Consider the following 23,460-nt stretch of genomic DNA (forward strand, 5'->3'; position numbering starts at 1 on the left):
GAAATTGATTGCAAAGAATAAATAGAGAGGGCGTGAGACAGAGAGAGCAAGAAGGAAAAGAACGGCAGAGAAGAATAAAAAAGGAATAAAAGCTGAATGTACAAAAACCGTTCGATAGTGTGAATATACAAAATCAGAAAAAAACATAAAATAAAATGAGAAAAGGATAATAAATTCAGTAAGATTAAATTAAGAGAGAGCGTCACATAAAGATATATAGATAGATAGGTAAATGGATAGATAGATAGATAGATAGATAGATAGATAGATAGATAGATAGATAGATAGATAGATAGGAGATAGAGATAGAGAGAGAATGAGAGAGAGAGAGAGAGAGAGAGAGAGAGAGAGAGAGAGAGAGACAGACAGACAGACAGACAGACAGACAGAGAGATGGATAGTGGGTGGAAGATATATAAATATAGAAATATGTAAAAATGATAAAATATAATGTTAGTCATCATACCATATTCAGAGATAAAACAAATTTTTGATAGATCTTTTAATGTGAGCCAAGCTTTTCTGACCATTTAAAAAATGTTTACATCCTAGGTTAGGATGTCCCTCATACACCAAGGATATGATTGTAGCTTCTGCCAACAATGAAGAAAGCCTTATGGGACTGGGCAAAATCCATAAAAATTTCGATGTTTGATCTTGATGGGGGCTTTGATTTTGGCGATTTTATGGTTTTTATAAAGTAAATAATTTCCCAGATTACAATGGACATACAGAAAATTTAAAACAAATGAAGAAAAACCCAATAATAAACAAAAATGTTTCTTTTTCTACTTTATCGTTAATGGGTATATTACTCATCAATTAAATATTTCGCCATCTATATTTCTTTGTGAACTATTACCGCTTAAATGTCAATACTAACAGTCTAATTAATTTGCCAAACTGAATTTTTCTCCGAAAAAAAAATCCTCATTTTTTATGTCGACTAAATATTGAACAATTATTTCAGAACATCTCACATATTTCCGAACAGTACAGGTCCATATGAAAGTTGTTTCCCATCACCCGAGGCTGTCCTTTTAACGTTTTAAACGAAATTAAGAGCGCGGCGAAGGACGGTGGCAGTGAAACTTTTAAGAATAAAGTTCCTTGGGGAAAAACTTTTGTTTCTCGGCTTCTGAGATTAATTCAATCTGCTCAAGACTCTGGATATTAAACCCCAAAACCTAATATGCTCTTCCACCAGCCCACGCAACGCTTTTTGCCCTTGCAGTTTAAAACTCAACTTTCAAAATTTGGCGGTTGTTAACCCATTATACGTCAAGGATCATTGAAATCAGATCGGAAGTCCATTTGAACTTCATTAAATGTGAGATAAGTTGAGAAAAGTTTTGGAATTGTTGGAACATCGCAAAAATCATAATGACATATGTTTACTATTATACGACAACAACCACTAGTTTAGCAAATTAATCTTATAATTTAAATAAACATTTCAGAAAATTATAGCAAGGAAATAATGAAACATTAATATGATAATCCATTACAGTTCGTGGTCCGATTGACCAATTAACATTTTTCAATTAATTATTATTTATAAAAGGTATTGGTTGAGATAAAAAATTCAGTGTCACGAGTGGGATTCGAACCCACGACCTTCGGCTAGATACGCCGCTGCTCTACCACTTGGCCTATCGTGACCTCGATCCACTCGGACATTAAGTTCCCATCTCAACCTCTTGAATTTTCCCTCCTTTTTGCTATTTTTCAAATGTCGTGTGTTCGAATCCCGCTCGTGACACTGACTTTTTTATCTTAACCAATACCTTTCATAAATATTAATTAATTGAATTAATATGATACATAATTCCAAATTTTCCTTCTCGTACAATGAAAAGATAATATATCATAATGTATAAAGTTTCCTATCTGCTGGTTATAATCTTTTATGGATTATTCTTCCTAAACTGAACTATTACTTTTGATCAATTTTCACTATGAATAATATTAGCCGTTTAGATAATAATTTTTAACTAGTCAGCGTAATTTTATTACATTAGCCGACAAAAAAGTGATTTATTTAGTTATTAACAGTAATTTTGGAAAAATGGCAAAAAGGAGGGAAAATGCAAAATCCGAGGGGATCGAAGTCACGATAGCTCAAGTAGTAGAGTAGCGTCGCATCAAGCCGAAGGTCGTGGGTTCGAATCCCGCTCGTGACACTGACTTTTTTTATCTCAACTTAAAACCTTAATTAATTGAATGTTATTAATTGGTCACGCGCACCACGAAAAATAGTGAATTTAAGTAATTTTTAAATTAAACAACTATAATTTAATATCAACTACAAATAATAAATTGTGAATGTTTTAACGTTAAATTAAATTTGCGCCAAATTGAATTATGTTGATGAAAATAAAAATAATTAAAAGAGAAAAAAAACAAGTTGCCTAAAGACAAGAGAACACAGATTCACTTCAGCAATCCCAGCAACATTACCTAATTTCATTTCAAGTAAAAGGGAATGTACATTAGGCAAGAGGCAGAAAAAGAATAAAGGGCCATATATTTTCTTAGTAAAAAGGCTAAGGCAGGTGGTCCTCAATGGGCAAGCCTGCTCGTTGATAGAACGTTAATTGAAACTGTAATTAATTTTAAGAAAGTCAAATTTCTCCAAGTCCTCTCCGCTCAAGGAGTTAAATATTGCGAATAATATAATTTTCTTGCGTTTCATATTTAATTTACAATAAAATTGACAAGATGGGTTAGAAAGTAAGTTTAACACGAAAAAAAGTATTAAAAAAACATCATTTTTTTTCTTTTAACACTAGTAAAATAATGATAACGGTTTTATAACATTTTATCGACAGCATTAAATATTACAGAATCAATATGTATTTTAATTTTGTGACGTTTTTATCTCAAATTTCGAGAATATATAAAATTAATATATACTGAACAAATATAAAATGAAAACCTAACATAAATGATAAGGATTATTCTGATATCGTGAGATGCGGTCTGGTGTGACGTACGTTTTAGAAAAACATTTTTTTTATCGTGCCAATGTTTTGATCTTTATTGAGATCATCTTCAGGGCTGAAAATGTTTATTTTCCGTGTAGATGAGTCATTCTTGTCTATCGTGTTGTGAGAGAAGTTTTTATTAACATCAACTATTTCATCTTTGGAGAGTTTAGTTTGGGAAAAAGGGTCGCAGCCAAATAATAAATGTTTAAAAAATGATACATGTACGCTTTTCTTGTATTGGCGTTGGGATAGATATCACCTTTTGCAACCTTGCGAAGAAGATTTATGAAAAATTTGAACACTTAGGAAAGTTCTAAAATATGTACAAGTAAGTGTGCTGTTGGAATATATAAAATTTATCAACATTTGTGAAATCGCTGAAAATTTTAATGAATAAATCAAGGCTAGAGCTTCTATTGTTTTGAAAAAAAAAGAAGTTTTACCATTTGTTATTAATTGAGCAGCTAAGGGGTATTTGCAAGCCCAAATTTTTCAACGAAAATGTTATCTTGTAGAAAATTAAATGTAGTTTTTGAAATTGAAGTCAGATTTATATTTCGAAAACGCTAAAGATGACAAATTACACTTTTATCAAAAAAAATCTGATTTTAGATTAAAATAACAAATATTTACTACTCTATGTCAAGATGGAAAACTCGTTCTGGTGACACTGTACTACGTTTTCTTTAGTTCAATGAATCCAGCATGACAGTATTGACATTTAACCATGTTTCAATTGTGAGCTTAGACCAAAGCATCAAAAACAGAAAAATCAAAGTTTATCTGAAATAACAAAATTATGGACGAACAAAAAATGATATGAAAGTTGTGGTGTTTAGTGGCCGTTAATTAATGATTATTTGGAGGTCGTGAGATGCGGTCTGGTGTGATGTAGGTTTTAGAAAAATATTTTCTTTATCGTACCAACGTTTTGATTTTTATTGAAATAATCTTCAGGGGAAAAAAGCTCTTTGTGATCGAAAGTTGGCACGATAAAGAAAATGTTTTTCTAAAACCAACGTCACACCAGACCGCATCTCACGATCTCCGAATAATCATTAACTAACGGTTTCTAAACACCACACAAAAATGATAACATAACCAATAAGTAATAATTTTGCCTTATATTAAAAAAATATTTAAAAAATGATCGACTGGTGAATAAGTAATGATAAATAAGTAAGAAAAGATTAAAAACTGAGTACAAAAACCGTCTTGTAATTACCACTTATTCTTCTTCGTCAGCTATTTGCATAAACTCGTTAAGGGTGAAGAGATCTTCAGAAGGGAGGAGCTGAGAAAAGACTCATGGAAACCTAATTACGTCTATCAAGCGAATAATATTTAGCGCCCGGAATCGTAATTATTAATTTCAGTTTAAGTAAGGGCCTGTTTTGAACGGTGTGGCATTTCTGAAAAGGCCTGTCTCTTGAAATTCTTCGGTTGCGCATTCATTTGGTTATTTATTTGTGGCCAGCCTAAGAGAAAATAAATTGAAAAAAAAACTCCATCAATTATGCGGTTCTAACTGTTTTCGGTGGGTAACTGCAAATTTTTGAAAGTTTCAAATTGCGCTGGCCAACCGCTAATGAATCAATTATGCCCCAACAGAGGCTAACGGCGTAAATGGATGGTTTTACGAATTAGATGCAATTCTTGATCCCACCCACTTAAGTTAGACGATCTGACAAAATGGCTTTGGGCTTAACGGTACTTACGAGGCGAGGTTCAAACCCTCCGTTTAGTTTTAGCAAGAAATTAAAACGAACGTTAATTAGGTTATACATTTATTTATCCTTATTGTCTTACCTTTTTGTGGCTTCGCTTCGGGTAGATGAATTAGGGTGAGAAAATACAAGAGTATGATGAAACCCATTGATTTTCCAATCATCATCAACTCCGACATTTTATCTGAAACAAATTCAAACCAAATTTTAATTAAAATACATAGAAACTGTGACCTCAAAAACAGCGGGTAAGTAAGAATTTTTTCTAAAATTCGTAGAATCAATTTTATTTTGTATATTAACAATACAAAACCCAAAAATGATTTGGACATCAAATGGAAACAATTCATAATATACATTGGTTTTAGTTAAAACACGTTAGAATTCTGGGCAAATTCAAATTGTATGAAAGTATCTTAGGGGCTTTGAAAACGTGACACGAGATCCAATTATGAGCAAACTAATCACTAGCTACGCAGCCTATAATTAGAACTAAAAAAATGAACATTTACTAAAAAATCAATTCTAGTAGTATTTGTTTTAATGATTTTTCCAAAATTTCTTTCACATGGAAGACATATGAAAAATTACATGACCGAAAACACTGACAGAACCAATTGTAAATATCCATAACAATCAATTTTTTGTATGTTTTCAGGCAAAATTATTTACCTTAATGAAATTGCTAAATCTACTATAAATCTTCTTTTTTTGACAAGCACATAATACAATTACAGCGGATTTTTTTTCTTGATCATAAAATAATTCATACATTGTTTGTCTGTCACGGTACTAATTAAATACAGAGAAATAGAAGCAACATGTTATCCTAAATCATATTTTATTTTAATATAAATCATGATATACTATTTAATGAAAACTAGACTATTAAACTATTTGATTTTATAGATGTTTCATTCGTTTTCTTAAGTATTATTATGATGATTATGCGAAGGGCTGAATGGAAATAAAGACAATAATTATATAGAATGGTAAAGAAATACATGGCACAGTTTTCAGGATGTGTGTCCGTTATTGGAAAATCTGAAATATAATAAAATAGTGTAAATTAATAGTGTATTAATCATGCATGTTTTTCGGTCAATTTTATGAATTTTGGTATTAGAATTATCGACGCCTATTCCCTCAATCAAGATATGGTCTTGATCCAGAGAGCGCGTGAATTTTACGAATACCCAGTCCAAGAACTGGTGTTAACATGGTTTTCTGAAAAGTGGGCAAAATATGCGAGTGCAAAGTGCAATCTTAGTTTCACTTTCTCTTCATTGGTAGGAATTTCTTAAGTAATTTCTTTTTAGTAAGGCGTTGATATAGATTAAAACCCAAATGACAGATTGGTCGTGCTGGTTTAACAAACCGTAGCGCCGTATTGATGTTTGCTCTACATTTCTTGTCTTTCTCCCACACACTCACACATTCTCTCTTTCTCCACTCACATACAACCCTTAAAAATAGATAAAATTTGAAGCTTAAAACGTTCTAAAATTTTAAGTTTAAAGGGAAGTAATATCGGAAGTCTTTAGAAACACATTTCCTTCAAAGTGTAATTTGCGACGAGCCATGTGAGACCCTTTTATATTCAAATTTCTTTATGTTATATAACTGGAAGGACAAAGTTGTTTAATAAGTATGTCAGTTAATAAAGACTTCGTAGTTAATAGGTGCACAGTTAATACCTCGAGGGCAGTTTTCAACCGGTATTACTCAGGCCTTGTCAACTTGACACGGCATTATTCTTCACCGTGATACCCGAAATAGGGGCCGAAATTGTAGTAGCAGAGAAGAAAATGAAAACAGGTGTTAAAAATTCAGGGTCTTCAACCATCTTAAATTACATTCCGAGCCCAAGCCTAGAACTGCAGGGATGGGAATTACCATATAAATTGGCCGGACCAAACACAATGCCCTTCTGCTTCCATCTAACAAGTCCCCTTTAGAAAATTGCGACAAAAAATGTAGACAGTGTCCCTCGCGCCCGTGGGTTCCTGAGATATATTAATTTTGTCATAAAAGGGTAGAAACCGGGACAGCCAAGCTTTTTTTGTTTATGATTGAAAATAACCCGGTTTTGTCTACCCGCAGAAAGTTTCGGCATAATCCTTACCTGATGAGTTAAAAAAACAGAATAATATACTTTTTTAACCGTAATATTTTCCTTACTGCATAACCCAAGAAATAATGAATTCTAACGTTGAATATTAAATTTAGCTTTATTTACATGTAAAATAAATAATTTTATTGATATTGACTTGAAACAACTACCGTGTAAATAAAACCCTCCAATATTTTTTGAATCGGAGGACAGAGTTTGCCCATCGCATGTTGATTTTGTCGTTCGATCAACACAGAGGTGTTCAACCACGCTTTTTAAAACGCAAAAGGAAAAAATCCATTACAACAAACAATCCGCTGAGTGTTATATTGGCATTGTTTGAACAGAAATTCATCTCACGGGAGAGAAAAAAATTGGATACAAGATTTATTAACGCAACGATACAGATTGCAACAAATCTATCAGAAAAAAAGAACTACTAACCCCATTTATATATGTGAGTTTAAATGGCATCACAAAACACAAGTTTTATTATTCAATTATTCAAATAATTTATTGTACAAACGTAGGTTTATACAATATTAAATAAATGCTTTCATTCACTAGTTAATTTTTTTAACAAGTTAAATTATTTATTTAAACTATATGTATTTTAGTCGGTCTTATTTATCTAAAATAATTATTTAAATTGATTTACATTTTTTATGTAAAAAGTGGTTGAGATAAGGTCAGAAAGCCGTGCCAGTAATTTTTCATTTCAACCACACTTGTTATAAAAATTATAAATACATTTGTATTATTTACTTCGTTGTTTGATGTAGGAAAGATGTCTTAATTTCGTTGAGGTGCAAAGGTCATGAGTTAAATTGCTTCACCTTCCTTTTTCTTTTAATAATAACACTGAATATACTTCAAACGAATCTGCTAACGTTTCTGGTATTTATTTATACATTACAAACAAAGGAATAATCTTACACTATCACCTACTAACACAATTATTCACTCACTGCTTCTCTCTCTCTCTCTCTCTCTCTCTCTCTCTCTCTCTCTCTCTCTCTTTCTAAGTCCATGTATCTACTTATCTTAATATCCATCTATCCATCTGTCTATCTATCTTTCTCTGGCTCTCTCTCTCTCTCTCTCTCTCTTTCTAAGTCCGTGTATCTATTTATCTTATTATCCATCTATCTTTCTTTCTTTCTACCTTTCTCTGGGTCTCACTCTTTCTCTCTCTCTCTCTCTTTCTCTCTCTCTCCCTCTCTCNCTCTCTCTCTCTCTCTCTCTCTCTCTCTCTCTCTCTCTCTCTCTCTCTCTCTCTCTCTCTCTCTCTCTCTCTCTCTCTCTCTCTCTCTTTCTACGTCTGTTAATCAACTTATCTTAACATCCATCTATCTCTTTTTGTCACTTTTCCTTTATTCATTTATTTTCATCTCCCTTTCAAGCTTTCTCTCTCTCTTTCACTCATATTTTCTCATTCATTTCCCTCTCATGATCTGCCGCACTATCTTTTCCACATACTCTCACTCACACTATCTAGTTTTCTCACACTATCAATCAATCTATTTTTTACATATTTTTCTCTCTCTTTCCCTCTCACTCTCTTTTACTTTTACTTACACTATCTCACATTCCATTTATTCTTTTTACATCCATATTCTCTTTCTCTCCCTCTCTTTCTTTCATCATTTCTGGATCTTTTTTTCTGTCTGTTTGAAGTTATGTGTCTCAAAATTGATTTTTGCCATTTCATTTATTTGTGTATTTCTCTTCTTCCCTCATTCTTCCTCCCTCTCTCTTTCTGAATTAATCAATCTATCTCTTTTTTTATGCTACTTTCATTTTTATAGGAAAAATATAAATGTTTTTTTGTCATTTTTAGCATGTAAAAATTATAGATTCATATTTATTTAGAAATAGTGTGAAAAAATTAAAGCGAAAGTAGGTTAATGCAAAAATTTCTCCGATGTACTATATAAACAAATCACGTATTTATCCACACGGATATGGAATAACAGCGATATAAAATCGACGTCATGAATTCAGCCTCATGCTACCCCATCAGCCCTCCCGATCAATTGTGACATCATATTTTCTACGTGCTACAGCTAAGATTCGACTTGTATAGGTTTCCAGTCAGTGATGACTAATCCTAGTATCTCAACTACACTATCAACTTTAGTTTCCTTCTCATAATTTCAGTTTTGTTCTGATTTTCTGTTGGCTTGTTTAATCGGGTTTTGGTATTATACCAAACAAACACTATTTATACGAAAAACTACGTTAAATATTTGCGAGTTCATTTCCTATATTCGTAAAAAATGTTTAATTATCGATCATAAATTGTAAAGGAAGAACAACATATAATATGATATACATAATTTTATATCATGTTTTACGGGTAAATTTCATAAATAAAAATTTACACAGACTTTTCTTTGTGTTGCAGTCACTTAGCAAAATCCGTAACTTGCTCAAATGACTAGACATTTATTCAAATTTGAATTAGTGATAAAATGAACCCATAAAGACCATATAATAAATGGACATTTCATCAAAGATCTTAGCACTTCATTATGTTTCAATACGGCATTAGGCACTTAGTCAAAAATGAAATATAATGGGAAGTTGCATTTATTTACTACATACATTTGAGTCATAAGATTATTGTTCATACGGCTGGGAACATTTTTTTTATAACTTTTACATTTTTTTGTCCAAAGTCTTACAATTACATTTTGCAAATCCCGGACCGTCAATGTTGGGACTTCAATAGCCTTCATTTCGGAATTCACCTTTACTAATTGATCTCGGGAACTCAAACTTTTCAGCACTACATTTTCAGCCCCAAAATTTGAGCAGTTGTTCATGACAATCACACTACATATGCTCCAGAAATCTAGCGGCCTTCGGTATACTTTATGTACTTTAAACATGCGTTGTCACCAGAATTTAATTCCTTGGACATTTTTGAAGTACTTTCTGACATTTTGTCTGCTGCCTTCTTCGTCTTTCGTAGCAATCGGAGCGTCGCAGTATGAGAGATTCGTTTAGAAGTCATTGTGATACTGGAGTGGAAACAATAACAGAAAACCGACAAAGAGACAAAAGAAAACGGTAACAGCTTTGTTGTTGTGTTGTTTGACCAACTGTCTAAACGAGGGCTGAAGTTTAATCAAAAGACTAGACGTTTAAATAAGAGACTAGGCATTTGACCAAATGTTTTATCATATACATGCCTAGTATTTTGAAAAAATAAGTAATCTTTACTATCTGCTATTTCTATGTTTTGCCATGTCATCGTAACAACACTTTACAATTTATGATTTATTTGGTCTATTTTATTTTCTTCGACGTGGATTTTTATATAACTACCTTTCAAATAATGACGTACTTCTGCATAGACAAAAAACTTGTGCTCGTGTTTTATCAAATTATGTCGGATTTCTCAACCTAAACATTTGTAATTTAAATATTATTATAAAATAGAAATTTTCGAGCAATTTGTGATACCGCGTTCTGTAATTTCTAGCCCGCTTAAATTTGGTCCGAAAGATGTTCTTACAAGTGATTATGCATATAATGATTTACTCCCTTTTTGAATTTATTTATTATAACGAAAATAAAGTGGAACACTCTACGAGTTCAAATATTATAGTTGTAAAAAAAGTATATTACATGAAACGTTTATATATATACATCAATTTTTTTCGTAAAGTTATGTTTAAATATATTAATAAGCAAAACTATACATATGTGTTATTTTTGTACAGCCTTAAGGTAAAAATCTGTTTTGTTTGTTCTTCTTTTTTAAGTGTTTTACAGAATTAAGTAATATACTTATCTGATTAGATTGAAGAATGTAACATTAACGAGAACTCCTTGACAACCAATCACAAATCAAAGTTTAAAATATCATTAAAATTGGATTTACCTTTGTTTCTCCCAAAAAGTAAAATATGAAGTTCTTTTTCTCAAAAACGATATTCGATAAATGTTTTCAAATGAGACTACAAGACCCAAAGGTAGTATTTTCTGCGGTGAGATTCTTGAACGAAAGGTGTTTTCGTTTTGTTAAAAAATTAAATATTCTTTCCCCTTTACGAACAATTTTCTTAGGTGGTTAAAATTTCGAAACAAAATAAAATCCGTTTCTTTAGAATCAATTTAAAAAAATTGACGCCAGCCTGGGAAGAGTTTTGATAAAACTTTAAACTTAGAAACCTAGGGCGTATCCTTGGTCAAATAAATCACAATCTAGAAAGCAACTTTACAAAACAATTACAAATTAAACAATAACGTTTTAAAGCAATCATTTACCTAAAGAAATAAAATTTTTTCTTTGGATGGTTGAAGAAGTATTGAGAAAACAAATTTTCTATGAACCAAGGGTATTTTGATGAATTAAGAGTCTTTTATACATAATGGGAGGTTATGAAAAATTGTTCATGCAGTATATTCTACAATTTTGTCTCATGAAGTATTCATTTATATAATATATAACACAAACATTTTTATACTTTTACTCGACAATTTAATCTCAATACAACAAAAATGATACAACTACTAATACAGGGTGAATTGCTACTCGTGCTACAAACTTCTCCAGTAGATTCTTCACCCTAAAATGAACAAAAAAGTTCATATTGTCCATGGTCCGATTCTCAACCATTTCAGAGTAATTTCGCTTTTTATCGATTTTGAAAGATATCACGTCCTGGCGTCGGAAAATCGTGATATCTTTTAATCTAAACATTTCTCTGAAAATCTAATAGCACCGTTGAAATTCCCGTTAATTTTTCAATAAGAAGATGACGGTGGCAAAATGTTTGGGCTAATTTTTTGTGTTTTATTTCAGCCAGAACTACAAAAAGAGTGGAAAATTGTGTAAATCGGAAAGTGTATAAAGTAATCCAGAGTTTCTAATTTTAGTCTCAGAAGGCAGCAAATTTGAGGAAAACTACCTGATTTAATAACGCTTCCAACGCACTCGTCATTTTCTTATTTAGTGGTTGTGAGACCAAGATGTTGATGACAAAAAGAGAAAAAATGGTGGTTCAAGGATTGCTAATGTTTGAGAGTGACTTGCTACTCGTGCTACAAACTTCACCAGTAGATTCTTGACCCTAAAATGAACAAAAAAGTTCATATTGACCATGGTCCGATTCTCAACCATTTCAGAGTAATTTCGCTTTTTATCGATTTTGAAAGATATCACGTCCTGGCGTCGGAAAATCGTGATATCTTTTAATCTAAACATTTCTCTTAAAATCTATAAGCACCGTTGAAATCCCCGTTAATTTTTCAATAAGAAGATGAAGGTGGCAAAACGTTTGGGTCTTTCTTCCTTGACCTTCTAGCTGTTTGTAAACTTCTTAAGCATTACATACTAAATGGGCATTAAATTAAATTAAAAAATTTCAATGGAATTATGATTTTGATTCTCTCTAAAAATTAACGGGGATTTCAACGGTGCTTATAGATTTTAAGAGAAATGTTTAGATTAAAAGATATCACGATTTTCCGACGCCAGGACGTGATATCTTTCAAAATCGATAAAAAGCGAAATTACTCTGAAATGGTTGAGAATCGGACCATGGACAATATGAACTTTTTTGTTCATTTTAGGGTGAAGAATCTACTGGAGAAGTTTGTAGTACGAGTAGCAATTCACCCTGTATAAGATAAAACAATAATTTACAATATAAGATAATACAATAATTTTTCTTTAAAAAACTTCCATCCACTGCCATTCCGTTTACTTTTGAAAAAACCGAGGTCTTCGGTATTTAAATTAAGTTTGATTTATTGATGTTTTTCCAATTTTTTATTAGAAATATCAATTTTTACAGAATCTAATTTTTCTAATCTAATTTTTCAAAATTGAAATCAAAAGTGCCAACACAACTGTGTAGCAATGTTGGGTATAAATTGTGATGTAACGAATGTAGTGCTGCATATTATGGTCAAACTAAACAATTATTGAAAAATAGATGTAGACAACACGCCTACGACGTTAGAGAGGTAGACAAGCAAGGGACTGCGCTTTCCCAACACAGTCAAAAATATAACCACACGTTTGATTTTAACAATGTTTCTGTTATGGATAAAGAACAACTTTTAGGTGGAAGATTGATTAAAGAGATTCTATACATTCATAAATATGTTAATTCATGCAACCTCAGACCAGATATATCAAACTTAAGTGTAATTTATAGTTCTATCCTTAACCAATAGCTTTAATATTATAATATGTACCTGATCGTTTATATGTGATAAATTATTTATTTTAGGATTCTTTCAAATTAATTTATGGTTTCCTTTTAATTATATAATTGGTGATATTTTATACCAAAATTTAGGGAATTTTTTTATAGATTGAATATTGAGCCATTTGGCAATACTGTCGCGTTTAGGAATATGTATTATCTTCGTTTATCGAAGGTGGGTTCTACCGGCTATCCGTTATCCACACACGTACCTGTTCATATAGTATAACAATTTTTTCGATTTAGTAATTAAGAAAAATTTTAAAAATTGTATATTTGAAAATTTACTTATGTTGATTTGTTAATACAGAGTCCTGATGAAGGCGATATATTTTGCCTAAAGCTCGACAAGAAAATAAATGTTGTTTCTGTGTTCCTGGCCTCATCCCCAATCTACCTTTAAGGAAGAAAAATATTTAAACTGAGAAGGCTGATCAACCACCAAAGAAAACACGTATTTTAAGCTTTATTTAAATAAAAACATCATCAACTATAGGAAGTTGCAGGCTGTGCAGAACAATGCTTGAGACTGTTGGTTCCTTTAACAGGTGGACGCCAATAGACTTGCATTCAGTATTGGAGGTGGTCTCTACACAAGCCCACAGTATAACATCAAGAATTTGCAAAGCTTGTGAACTTAGTGAATACACTAATATTATAAATATTGTTAACTATGAAGCTGCCTCCTTGCAGACATTTTACAAAAAATATAAGCACAAAAGAGTGAAGCACATTTTGCTGTAAATTAACTATATAACGTAAAGGTTTTTTTATTTTTATATTTTTTCCCTCAGTGTTAATATTGAGATATGTTTAAATTAGTTCTTTTTTTCTTCAGATCAAGTATAGAGGCAGAAAGGCTGAAGCCAGTCTTTTAATTTCTTTGTAAATACTGTATATATCTTTTCGATATATACAGTATTGAAATTTCAAATTTCAAATAAAAACAATTCAGTGCAAATTATACTAGTTAACATACTTTCGAAACTTCGCCTAGCTAATACTGTATTTACTTTATTTATTGTGTACTAAGTTTAAAACTGAAAATTATTTTTCTTACATTATAATAATAGCGCTATTGGTACTCTTGGTTATTTAAAATATTCAAAAACTTTACGTGTAAAATATTTATATCCTGTATTTATACGAGGAAACGTTTTAATACTTGTACATAACTTCAATTTGTAAGGGTTCGTTAATTGAAGTAAAAAGATGGTTAAAAGTTTATAAGACGATGTAAATTAACGTTTAGGTAGATCACTACTTTACATATGTGAGTAACTTTACTTGACGAACAAGCTTCTATAATTTCAAACTTCAATACCGTGATTTTAATGACATTATTGTGTATTGAACACTTTTAAAAAATATCATCTTTTTCTTGGTTACTTTCATGTTTGCACATGGCAAGTTTCAAGCATGAAAATATTTCCGATCATAAATATATATTTTATTTGTATTTATCCGAAAAAACTGAAGTGTGAAAACAGACTGTTTACAAATAACAAACAGAAAAACAATTTTTAATAGTTTACATTTTTTGTTCGCACACTCGCAACACGACACACATCCGGACACAGAAAACACACAAATTGAATATAATCTAAATAAAGATCGAAACGTTGGCACAATAAAGAAAATATTTTTCTAAATTTAGATCAAACAAGACCGCATGTCATTATCTCCAAATAATCATTAATTAACAGTCTCTCAATTCTACACATCCATAAAAAAGATTTGATCCCGACTGCTTAACCAACCTTTAGTCACGCTAGTTTATTGTAAACTCTTAAAAAAAGAAGAGTTTATTTTTACAAGAAACAATATGTCAAACGAACTGTCGAAACAATAAACACTTCATATGGATATAATTTTACAAAAAGAAATGAAATAACAACCACAATAACAACCCAAAATGGGCTAAAATGAAACTAGACAATTCAAATATAAAGGTTATTTTATTTAAAGACAAATGATCGTCATTAAGACTTTTGAATAAATTAATTATTTCTTAGAAGTAAATAACTCGATATTTTAAAGTTGGTATTTTATTTTTATTTTTAAACAGTGTTTTCTTCAGAATAATTTATTTATCATTTAATTATATTTCAAGATTTCTTTAAAAAAAAGAATGAAAATTCTAAAAATATTTCGACGTTGATATAGCCTAAAAGTATAACGAGATTTTTATTGTCACGCTTTTTCTTTAAAAAGGAGATTTAATTAGGTTTTACTTAACGGCAATAATCAAGACTGGCCCTTAAGATGAATAGATGAAATCTTAGAAGGTCCCCATTATGAAGATACGAGGAGACTTAACTTCAAAACAACCCTCACCACTTAATTAGCGTTTTTCCTCCGGGAAGGGAGGAGGTATATCAGCCACTGTCACAAAATTATGACGTCGTAAATTTTTTTCGGTCTACATTTACTCATTAAATTCGCTAAAGAAATTAGTTTCGTATGGAAGCGTATGAAAAGAATACAATTTTATGAATTTGCGTAAAGTTTCTTTTGTAATTCATGGGTAACAGGGCTTTCCGTTAAAATACAGTTATAAACATGCTAAAGCACAAATATTTTTTGCTTTTTCATCGTTTAAAATTAGTGCTACATACAAACTAGTTGTGGTTTTCCTTCCCTGCTGTAACGAAAGGAGTATTGAATTCAAAAAGGCGCATGGAATTTGTGGTTTTGTACCTAGTGAAATCTTGTGTCCTATTCGCTAGCCAGTTAATCAACAATTGGCACTGTAAATTGTTTAAAAATAGCAATCCCAATATTTTAAAACATCATTTCCAAAGTAGAAATGTCTGGTGTTTAGTGACTGTTAGTTAATGATTATTAGTTATAGAACCCTCTCAAAACGACAGATATGAATGACACATCTACAAATAAAACAAACACTTTGAGCCCTGAAGATGATCTCAATAAAGATCGAAACGTTGGCACGAAAAAAAATGTTTTTCTAAAACCTACGTCACACTACGCAGGAACTCTCACGATTTCCGAACAGTCATCATTTCCAACCTTCGCCACTATGGGCCAATTCAGTCCTACAGCATACAATGTTTTGTGGGTGCAGAATCAATAAATCTTATGCCAAAATGAAGGGAGGCCTTACCGTTGGTTAGTTGGCCCAGTTTGAAATACCAACCCTTTCATGCAGTTTGTTCATTTACAATTTCCAGTGTTTCACAGATTGCCAATTTAAAGGAATAAAAAGGAAGATGCGTAAGCAAATATTACATTGGTCTAACAATCGCCCCAATAATGGCGCCATTTGTAGGTTATGCAATGAGAAAGAGGAAACAGTCACCCATATCATCTTTGAGTGAGATGGATAAAACCTGGTATAAAATAAGCTCAAGAAAAATAAGGAAGTATCGATAGTCTTAATAGGAGGCTCGATTCGATTGTTCTGAACTAAGGAAGAAACAATGCAATATGCCAGAAGGTTTCAATGCTTGGAGAACATAACACCCCTTATTCCTCCTCTCCAAATTCATCATGACTCACCCACTGCACGCCAGTTCGTTCCCGAGAACTCTTCGCCAACAAGTCAAGAGGATCTTTAGCGTCCGCACCTTGCCTGTTCGGCCTTATCGGACGTTTTGATTCGCAAGATGAGAGCTGACGCACCACCGCATACGACGGAATGGTTTACCGTCGCAGCATTGGTGTAGAGGCGCCCCAGCCCCTAAGGGCCGAGACAACCTCGCTCTCCGCTTGTCCACTCCGAACGGTCGGGCCCGTATTGTGCATCGGGTCGTATGCCGCACACAAAGGGCTAACAGGCCGAAATACATCAGCCTGTTCTCCCGCGTACTCCTTAGATAGAGAAGGCCACTCTGTCTCCCTGAGTATAGGGGCTCCCCTAGCGTAGAAACTTCCGGGAACGCCCCGGCAGCGGTTTAGTTTAAAGTGGAATTGCTAACCACACCCTAGATGAGCACCGCCTACGGTAAAGTCTCTTATCGAGCTCATCCTACACCTGCCATGCACATTCGAGGGACGCCATAGGCTCAGCCTAGGTGGTCCGATCCTTCGCTTCCCTAAGGGTACCACGCCGGTCATACGCACAACAATGCAAAGCATACTTGAGTCGGAGACACCGATTCACTATCCATTTCTGTTCTCTTACTCACGCATTCGAGGGCTATTCAGCATGATCATGGCATCCTCAACGCTTACACGCTGTCGTCCAGTCGCAACATCTCCCGTGAGCAAGCTTCACGAAGGTCACAGATAGAAGATAGCCTCTGTCTAAGTTCCCGCCAGGGGCGTCACCACGCGCCACCACGAATCCATTCCCAGTGTAACTAGGGCTGAATTTGGAAAGTTTATCAAGTACAGATTCTGCTTTAGAGAGGTTGCCACGCCCTCTGGGCAACACCTTTATTTTGTGCCCAGATACCCCCCCCTTGCATTCAAGGGTTAGGAGGGGTCACAGGATAAAATGAAGGAACTCGGATTGAGAAAAAGGGCCGTGGATGAGAACACAAGGTGAGCCGTTTCGGGGTCTCGAGTCTCAAACCACACTATATCATCCGTCGTCGTCGTAGTTCCACACATAGTGGGCCACGACTCCCAGGGTGGGTGAGACGAGATGGCCTTTCAAGAATCGAACGAAGTCGGCGCTATCCCAGCCAGTCATCTCGGGGGGATGAATCCGAGTCTGCGGGAAATAAATCCCGCAGGTCGGATTGGGATCCTCAATCGCAAGTATCCACTCTTCACAATCAGTGCGCTCGTGGTGGGCGACCGGTTCCTCAGGTTTTCGCAGTTTCCGTTCAGGCTTCCTACTACTCCCCGAAGGCCGAGTGTCGCTCACACCTGGGCTTGAGAGACACTTCCTCAACGATTCGAACCCCTGAATCGCACATGGAGGCAAGGGGGAGGTGTTCAATTCTCCCCCAGCGTCAGAAAACGGGAACAAGCGAACAGTCGAACTCAGATAACGTGAGCTACGCCTTTCGCTGCCTCTCGTGAGACCCAGATCAGCCAGATAGCCGAATCGAGCGCGGAGGCACCTGTCGATACTTCCCGCCGTCATAGGCTCCCTTTCTTCACAAGGCCAATCCACCTACCACTGAGCCCATCGTATCATATAACTTAAAACACATCATGCTGAAGTAGGCTGAACCACTCTTTGCAAGCACCCGCCCACGAGTTATACCAATAGTTGAACTTCTCCTGCTTTGGTTACTGTTCTTTGATCAATCGACGGTTTGCGTTGCCGCTTCTATAATGCTTATTAACGGGTCGTAGTGATCAATTTTCATCGCATTCCTCACATACCTGGATCCGAACATTGAGGGGACGTATAAGTAGATAGATACCCGGTGGACCGACCAAAATGAAGATCGCGAAATACTTTTACTCGCCTGAAGGAACAACCCAACGAGAGTAGCAGAAAATATTCAGCAGCCGTCACACTTTTATCACCCCACAGAATGTATGGAAAACTCTCACAAATAAAAATATATTATAAAATTGGTCCTTAAAATAAACTACACCTATTCAGAACTTGTTTTTCTAACAATTTGTAGTACTTTTTAAATAAATTAAAACAACATGATTTCCTCACGGTTTTACCTATTTCCCAGCAGTTCGTTCAATTTGTGCTGCATTTGTTTTTCAACCTACATTTTGTTTTTTCTGCAGCTAACGTTTAATGTCAATGCGAAACTAACATAATGAACAATATTTACAGCAATTAAATATAAATAGCTGTAAATGAAAAGAGGATTGAGTAATTTGGTAAGACGGTAATAAATGATGAAAAGTGTGTTCTTGTGTTTTTTTACTTTTTTTTATTCAAGATAGTTTGTTTAAGGAGCCCATTTGTCTTCGGTCGTTCTTCAAGAACGGCTATTGTTTTTAAAAGAAAAACGGCAAATTGTCACTGCCACGAAAGGCCATTAGATATTCACAAGGGCGACTTCACGGAACCCCAGTGACAAAAAGTATAAGAAGAAAAGTTGCCCAACAAAGTAAACATGTTGTTTTCCACCGTCAACTTTTACTTTGGTGGGTGAATTTAATTGAAACCTTTTGACAAACTCCTCTCCGAGATGTAATTGCATCCGCGTCAAGAAAGAGCCAAATTTGTCTAAATGCATGATCCAGTGAGTCTTGGTTCATATAGTAAATTAGAATAATTACATACCCACATCAATAGACAATTGCAATGAAATAGCCCGATGAACAAACTTAAATGGTTTAAGTTTTCTAGGAAATAAAGATTGTAGATACAATCTTAAGTAATACAATAAAAAATACATACTACAAAATAATAATATTACTATGTAGCAATATTTTAACAGTGCTGTAAATATATCATAATCAACTTTTTGATATATAAAACGCATTTGTATCTTTAAAAACTTAGCTATTATTCAACTATGAATTACGAACTTAATAGATTTCATTTAAAAAAAGTTTTTGATCCTTTTTGTATTTTTAAAAATCGTCGTTTGCTTAAGAAGAATACTCAACACTATAATAAATAGGCATTTATTTTTCAGCGAATATAAATCTTGACAGAATCATTCATCCGCACCAGGTTGTAAAAGCAGGGAGTTTTAAATCGTAAATTACAACCTTGGAGATTACCGGACTAACTAACTTAACTGACCCTCAAGTTGGTCCCATTATCGCAGAGCCTTCACTGCACCAAAAGAGTTCATAATTACTTGAATATTAAAGTCCTCAAGTTACGCATTCTTGTACTAACTACCCTTTTTGAAAAAAGGGGCAACTTTTTTTTTTTACTTTATACCAACACTCTACGCTTCCTCGCGGACTTTTTAAGAGTCAGTGTTTCAATTATGCATTCGCCTCCGCTTTCCTCTTTCTGCCCTATTTAAAATTCCGCCGAGTAATTCCGATTGTAATATCGTGTAGAAAATGATTTGCCATTTCAAAGCGAAAAAACGTTGACACCGTTAAATGATTAAACTTAATATTGGACCATTTTAATACGCGTAGTCTTTATAGTGTTAAATGATTTGCATACAAGATGAACTGAAAGAAATGTTAAATAATTAGGTCGAATTGCGTAATTCTCAACTATTTTATTGACTTAATTGCAAAATGCAACTGTCTTCTTCCGAGTCCATATTTTCCAAGACACTTTACATATCCTATTTAACTGTAATTGAACGGGGTGCGCACCACTCCTTCATATCACCTCTCATAGTAATGTCACGCTAATAAATATAATCAAACAGAAAAATCAAATATATCAAGTAATGCACAATGAAACAGTCCTCCCAAATTATTTGTATAAGGAACCAAAGAATAGCCGAACTTATGGAATGTCATATCGGGTGGCATTCCTTCAAGCTCTCTATATGGAGCCGCCAATAACACCCTTCCAATTAAGTGGGAAACATCAAGAACAATTTCTCTTTATACCAAACATATGCGCGGGCTTTGGCCACAAATCTACCTCGCATGGCTTATTCTTTCCTAATTGTGTGAAGTTCCAAATTCTATAATTTAAATTTTTCGAGGGTCGCCTATTGTGTTACTTTTTATATTTACTTATTATCCATTTATTGCCGTCTTTCTACAAGTGTTTTAAATAAAACTGTACTTGGTTTGATAAAAACATAAGGAAAACTATAAGACAACTCAGGTGTAAAAAGAAAAAAGCTGTTTTTATAGATATATTGAAGTGTTTTCACATAAAAGTAGAAATAAAGCAAATTGATCCTGGTCATTTTCTTGATTTTAGTGTATCTTACAAATTTCTTTTTTAATGTAGAACAATATAAAATAGCATATCTAAAATAAATGATTTATGTAATGAAAATACACGTATTAGTTGCTTAGGATTCCCTAATCCTAAGTTGTGGTTACAAAAAATCCTTAATTTTGCACCAACGCCGAGTTTTTGACATTATTAATTATTTTATTTATTATTAATTATTATCATACACATTACATACATATGCGTAGATACATCAAACTGCTTGACAACTTGCAGGTACTTAGCTCAAATGTTAAATTATAAAACAGGTTTGTCAAATAATAACAAAACTCCATCTTCAAACTATAGTAGTTTTTAATAATATAAATAGATTTTTATCTCAACTAAAAACCTTCATTAATTGATAGATATTAATTGTTCAAGCGGACCACGAAAACTAGTGAATGTAAATAGAAGTGTGTAGTATTTAATATATAAAAATAGGAAACTTAACTGTAAAACATAAAAAAAGTGGGAGAAATATTGCACCAACCCATAACATATATATCAGAAATATCAAATTAAGACGACTATCGAAAACAAAATCAAATGGTATAAAAGTCATGTTTAAATTTAAAACCGAGGTTCGTAAAAACATCTATACAAAATTGAAATGCAAAGAATATCGACTCAAAAACTCTAATGTAGTGTATTGTACAAAATGTCACACTGTTTATTATAGTCAACCAAACCAGTATGAACCAACACGTATTAGACAACATTAATATGACTGTAACGATATTGAAAGGCCAGAAACTGCATTATTAAAAACTTATAGTGTAATAATCATGACTCTAATTTTGAGAATGTTGAGATTTTGACTACTGAGCATAACCTGGATTGACGGGTATTAAAAGAAATTATGTACACTCATCCAGATAATAAGTCTTGTAATTTTTAACAGACCTCAATGATCCAAGTGTTATTTATAGTAGAACAAGAGGGAAGGAATTAAAAACAATTCACATTAGATTTGAAATCGTGAGAACAAATATAAATTATTTTTGTATTTATTTCTAAATTAATTTATTTCTAAAAAAATCTATGATGAAATGTTGGAGAAAAACAGGTAAATCCGTTGTGGCCGTGTGTATAACTTCCTAAAAAAAGGAAAACCCAGCATTTTGTCTACTTTTTTGCACCTATCTAATGACCTCTTCGAAGATTGGTACCCTACATAAAAGGAAAACGTTAAATAAGTCTAGTCATCGTCCATGTGATATATATAAGCACCTGTAAAGTGTAGTTATTTTATTATTTGTACTTTTTATTGTTATAACTTTCCTGTTTATATTTATAAAAACTAGTATAGTTTGAAGATGGAATTTTGTTATTCTTACACAAATTTACTTAATAATTTAACATTTTGACTAAGTACCGGTAAGTTGTCAAGCATGTGCGATATACTTACGTGTATGTATGAAAATTTATTTAAGAATGTTCTCTGTCGACTCTGGTTAAGACAAAATATATCGTCGAAAGCTCGGGGTTGGTGTAAAAATATGGAATTTTTTCTGACCACACCCCTAATTCTAATTGACAAAAAATTAGAAAGCTTGGTCGATTGCATAGAAGATCCTAATGATCCTAATGATATCGAACAATTATGTAAATGCGTTAAGAGAAAAACGCTTTAATTCTAGCGATTAATTCGTCCTCGATTCATCCTTATTTACGTCGTACGAGTTGTTCAAGGCTGGTTTATTTATCTTGAAATGATAGTGCTATGCATGTTGATATGGTTACGTACCTCGGAGAGAGAGTTCCATTGATTCGATTGATTGCTCCCTATGTAAATAAATCGGTCCCCCGCCGCCATCTTCCTAAGTGAATACAGCTATAAACCTTTTGTTAACGAGACAGGGACATCGGTTAGACAAACTCGGAGTTCAATTTGCTGAACTGACAGAGCCAACGAATAGCAAATAATGCCAAAGGGAGAAATTATAATGTACAATTTTCACGTTTTATCTATCAATTCTAAAAGTTAAATGCCGAAAAATGTGCACCAGACTTATTACATTATTACACGTGGAGTTTATTTTTTAAATTTTACAATGGATTTTCAATGTCATTTATGAAAAACCAAGCAAATTGTTTGGTAGAAAATTCAATTTTTAGCCAATCAAAGATATTTCTTGATGATATTGCTGATGTTAACGGAGAAACATTACATAACATTTTTTATTTAAAAAAATTAAATATTAATTTATTTTTTCAATACTTTAACAAAATATATACCACTGATGTTTTCAGTTTAATAATAGATTAATCCATTTTTGCTTATTGCTCATAAATGACAATATTAATTTTTTTATCTAAGATTTCTTGGTTGAGATGCAAAATTAGTGTCCTGGCGGGATTCGAACCCACGACCTTCGGCCGCTACTGAAATCACTTGAGCTATCGTGACTTAGATCCTCTCGAACACCGACTCCCCAATATTATGTAATGCATATTTTTGAATAAATAGTTTTTAATTTTTTACGATGAAACAATAAATTTGAGTAATTTTTTCTTAAAAGCATAGTTTTAATGATGTTTTCTTATATTTCGACCTGAACAGTTAATCTTATGATTCTTCCTTCTTGAAGGTGGGATAATAAGTCATCTCAAAAAACCACAACCAGTTTTTATCCACAAC

At 33.1% G+C, this 23,460-nt stretch overlaps 1 protein-coding gene across 3 annotated transcripts in view; it reads right to left on the reverse strand.

Moving 5' to 3' along the window:
* LOC106662312 (neural cell adhesion molecule 1-like) overlaps positions 1-23,460 on the reverse strand; it is a 489,063-nt gene that overhangs the window by 391,041 nt on the left and 74,562 nt on the right. For all 3 annotated transcript variants that reach the window (XM_014386331.2, XM_014386329.2, XM_024225418.1), the window contains one exon: positions 4,800-4,901. In XM_014386331.2, the coding sequence (XP_014241817.1) occupies positions 4,800-4,896 (97 nt within the window). In that variant the 5' untranslated portion in view covers positions 4,897-4,901. The remainder of the gene's footprint in view (positions 1-4,799; positions 4,902-23,460) is intronic.

This window comes from Cimex lectularius, unplaced genomic scaffold (genome assembly GCF_000648675.2).
Source record: "Cimex lectularius strain Harlan isolate CLEC.00 unplaced genomic scaffold, Clec_2.1 scaffold51, whole genome shotgun sequence".
NCBI lineage: Eukaryota > Metazoa > Arthropoda > Insecta > Hemiptera > Cimicidae > Cimex > Cimex lectularius.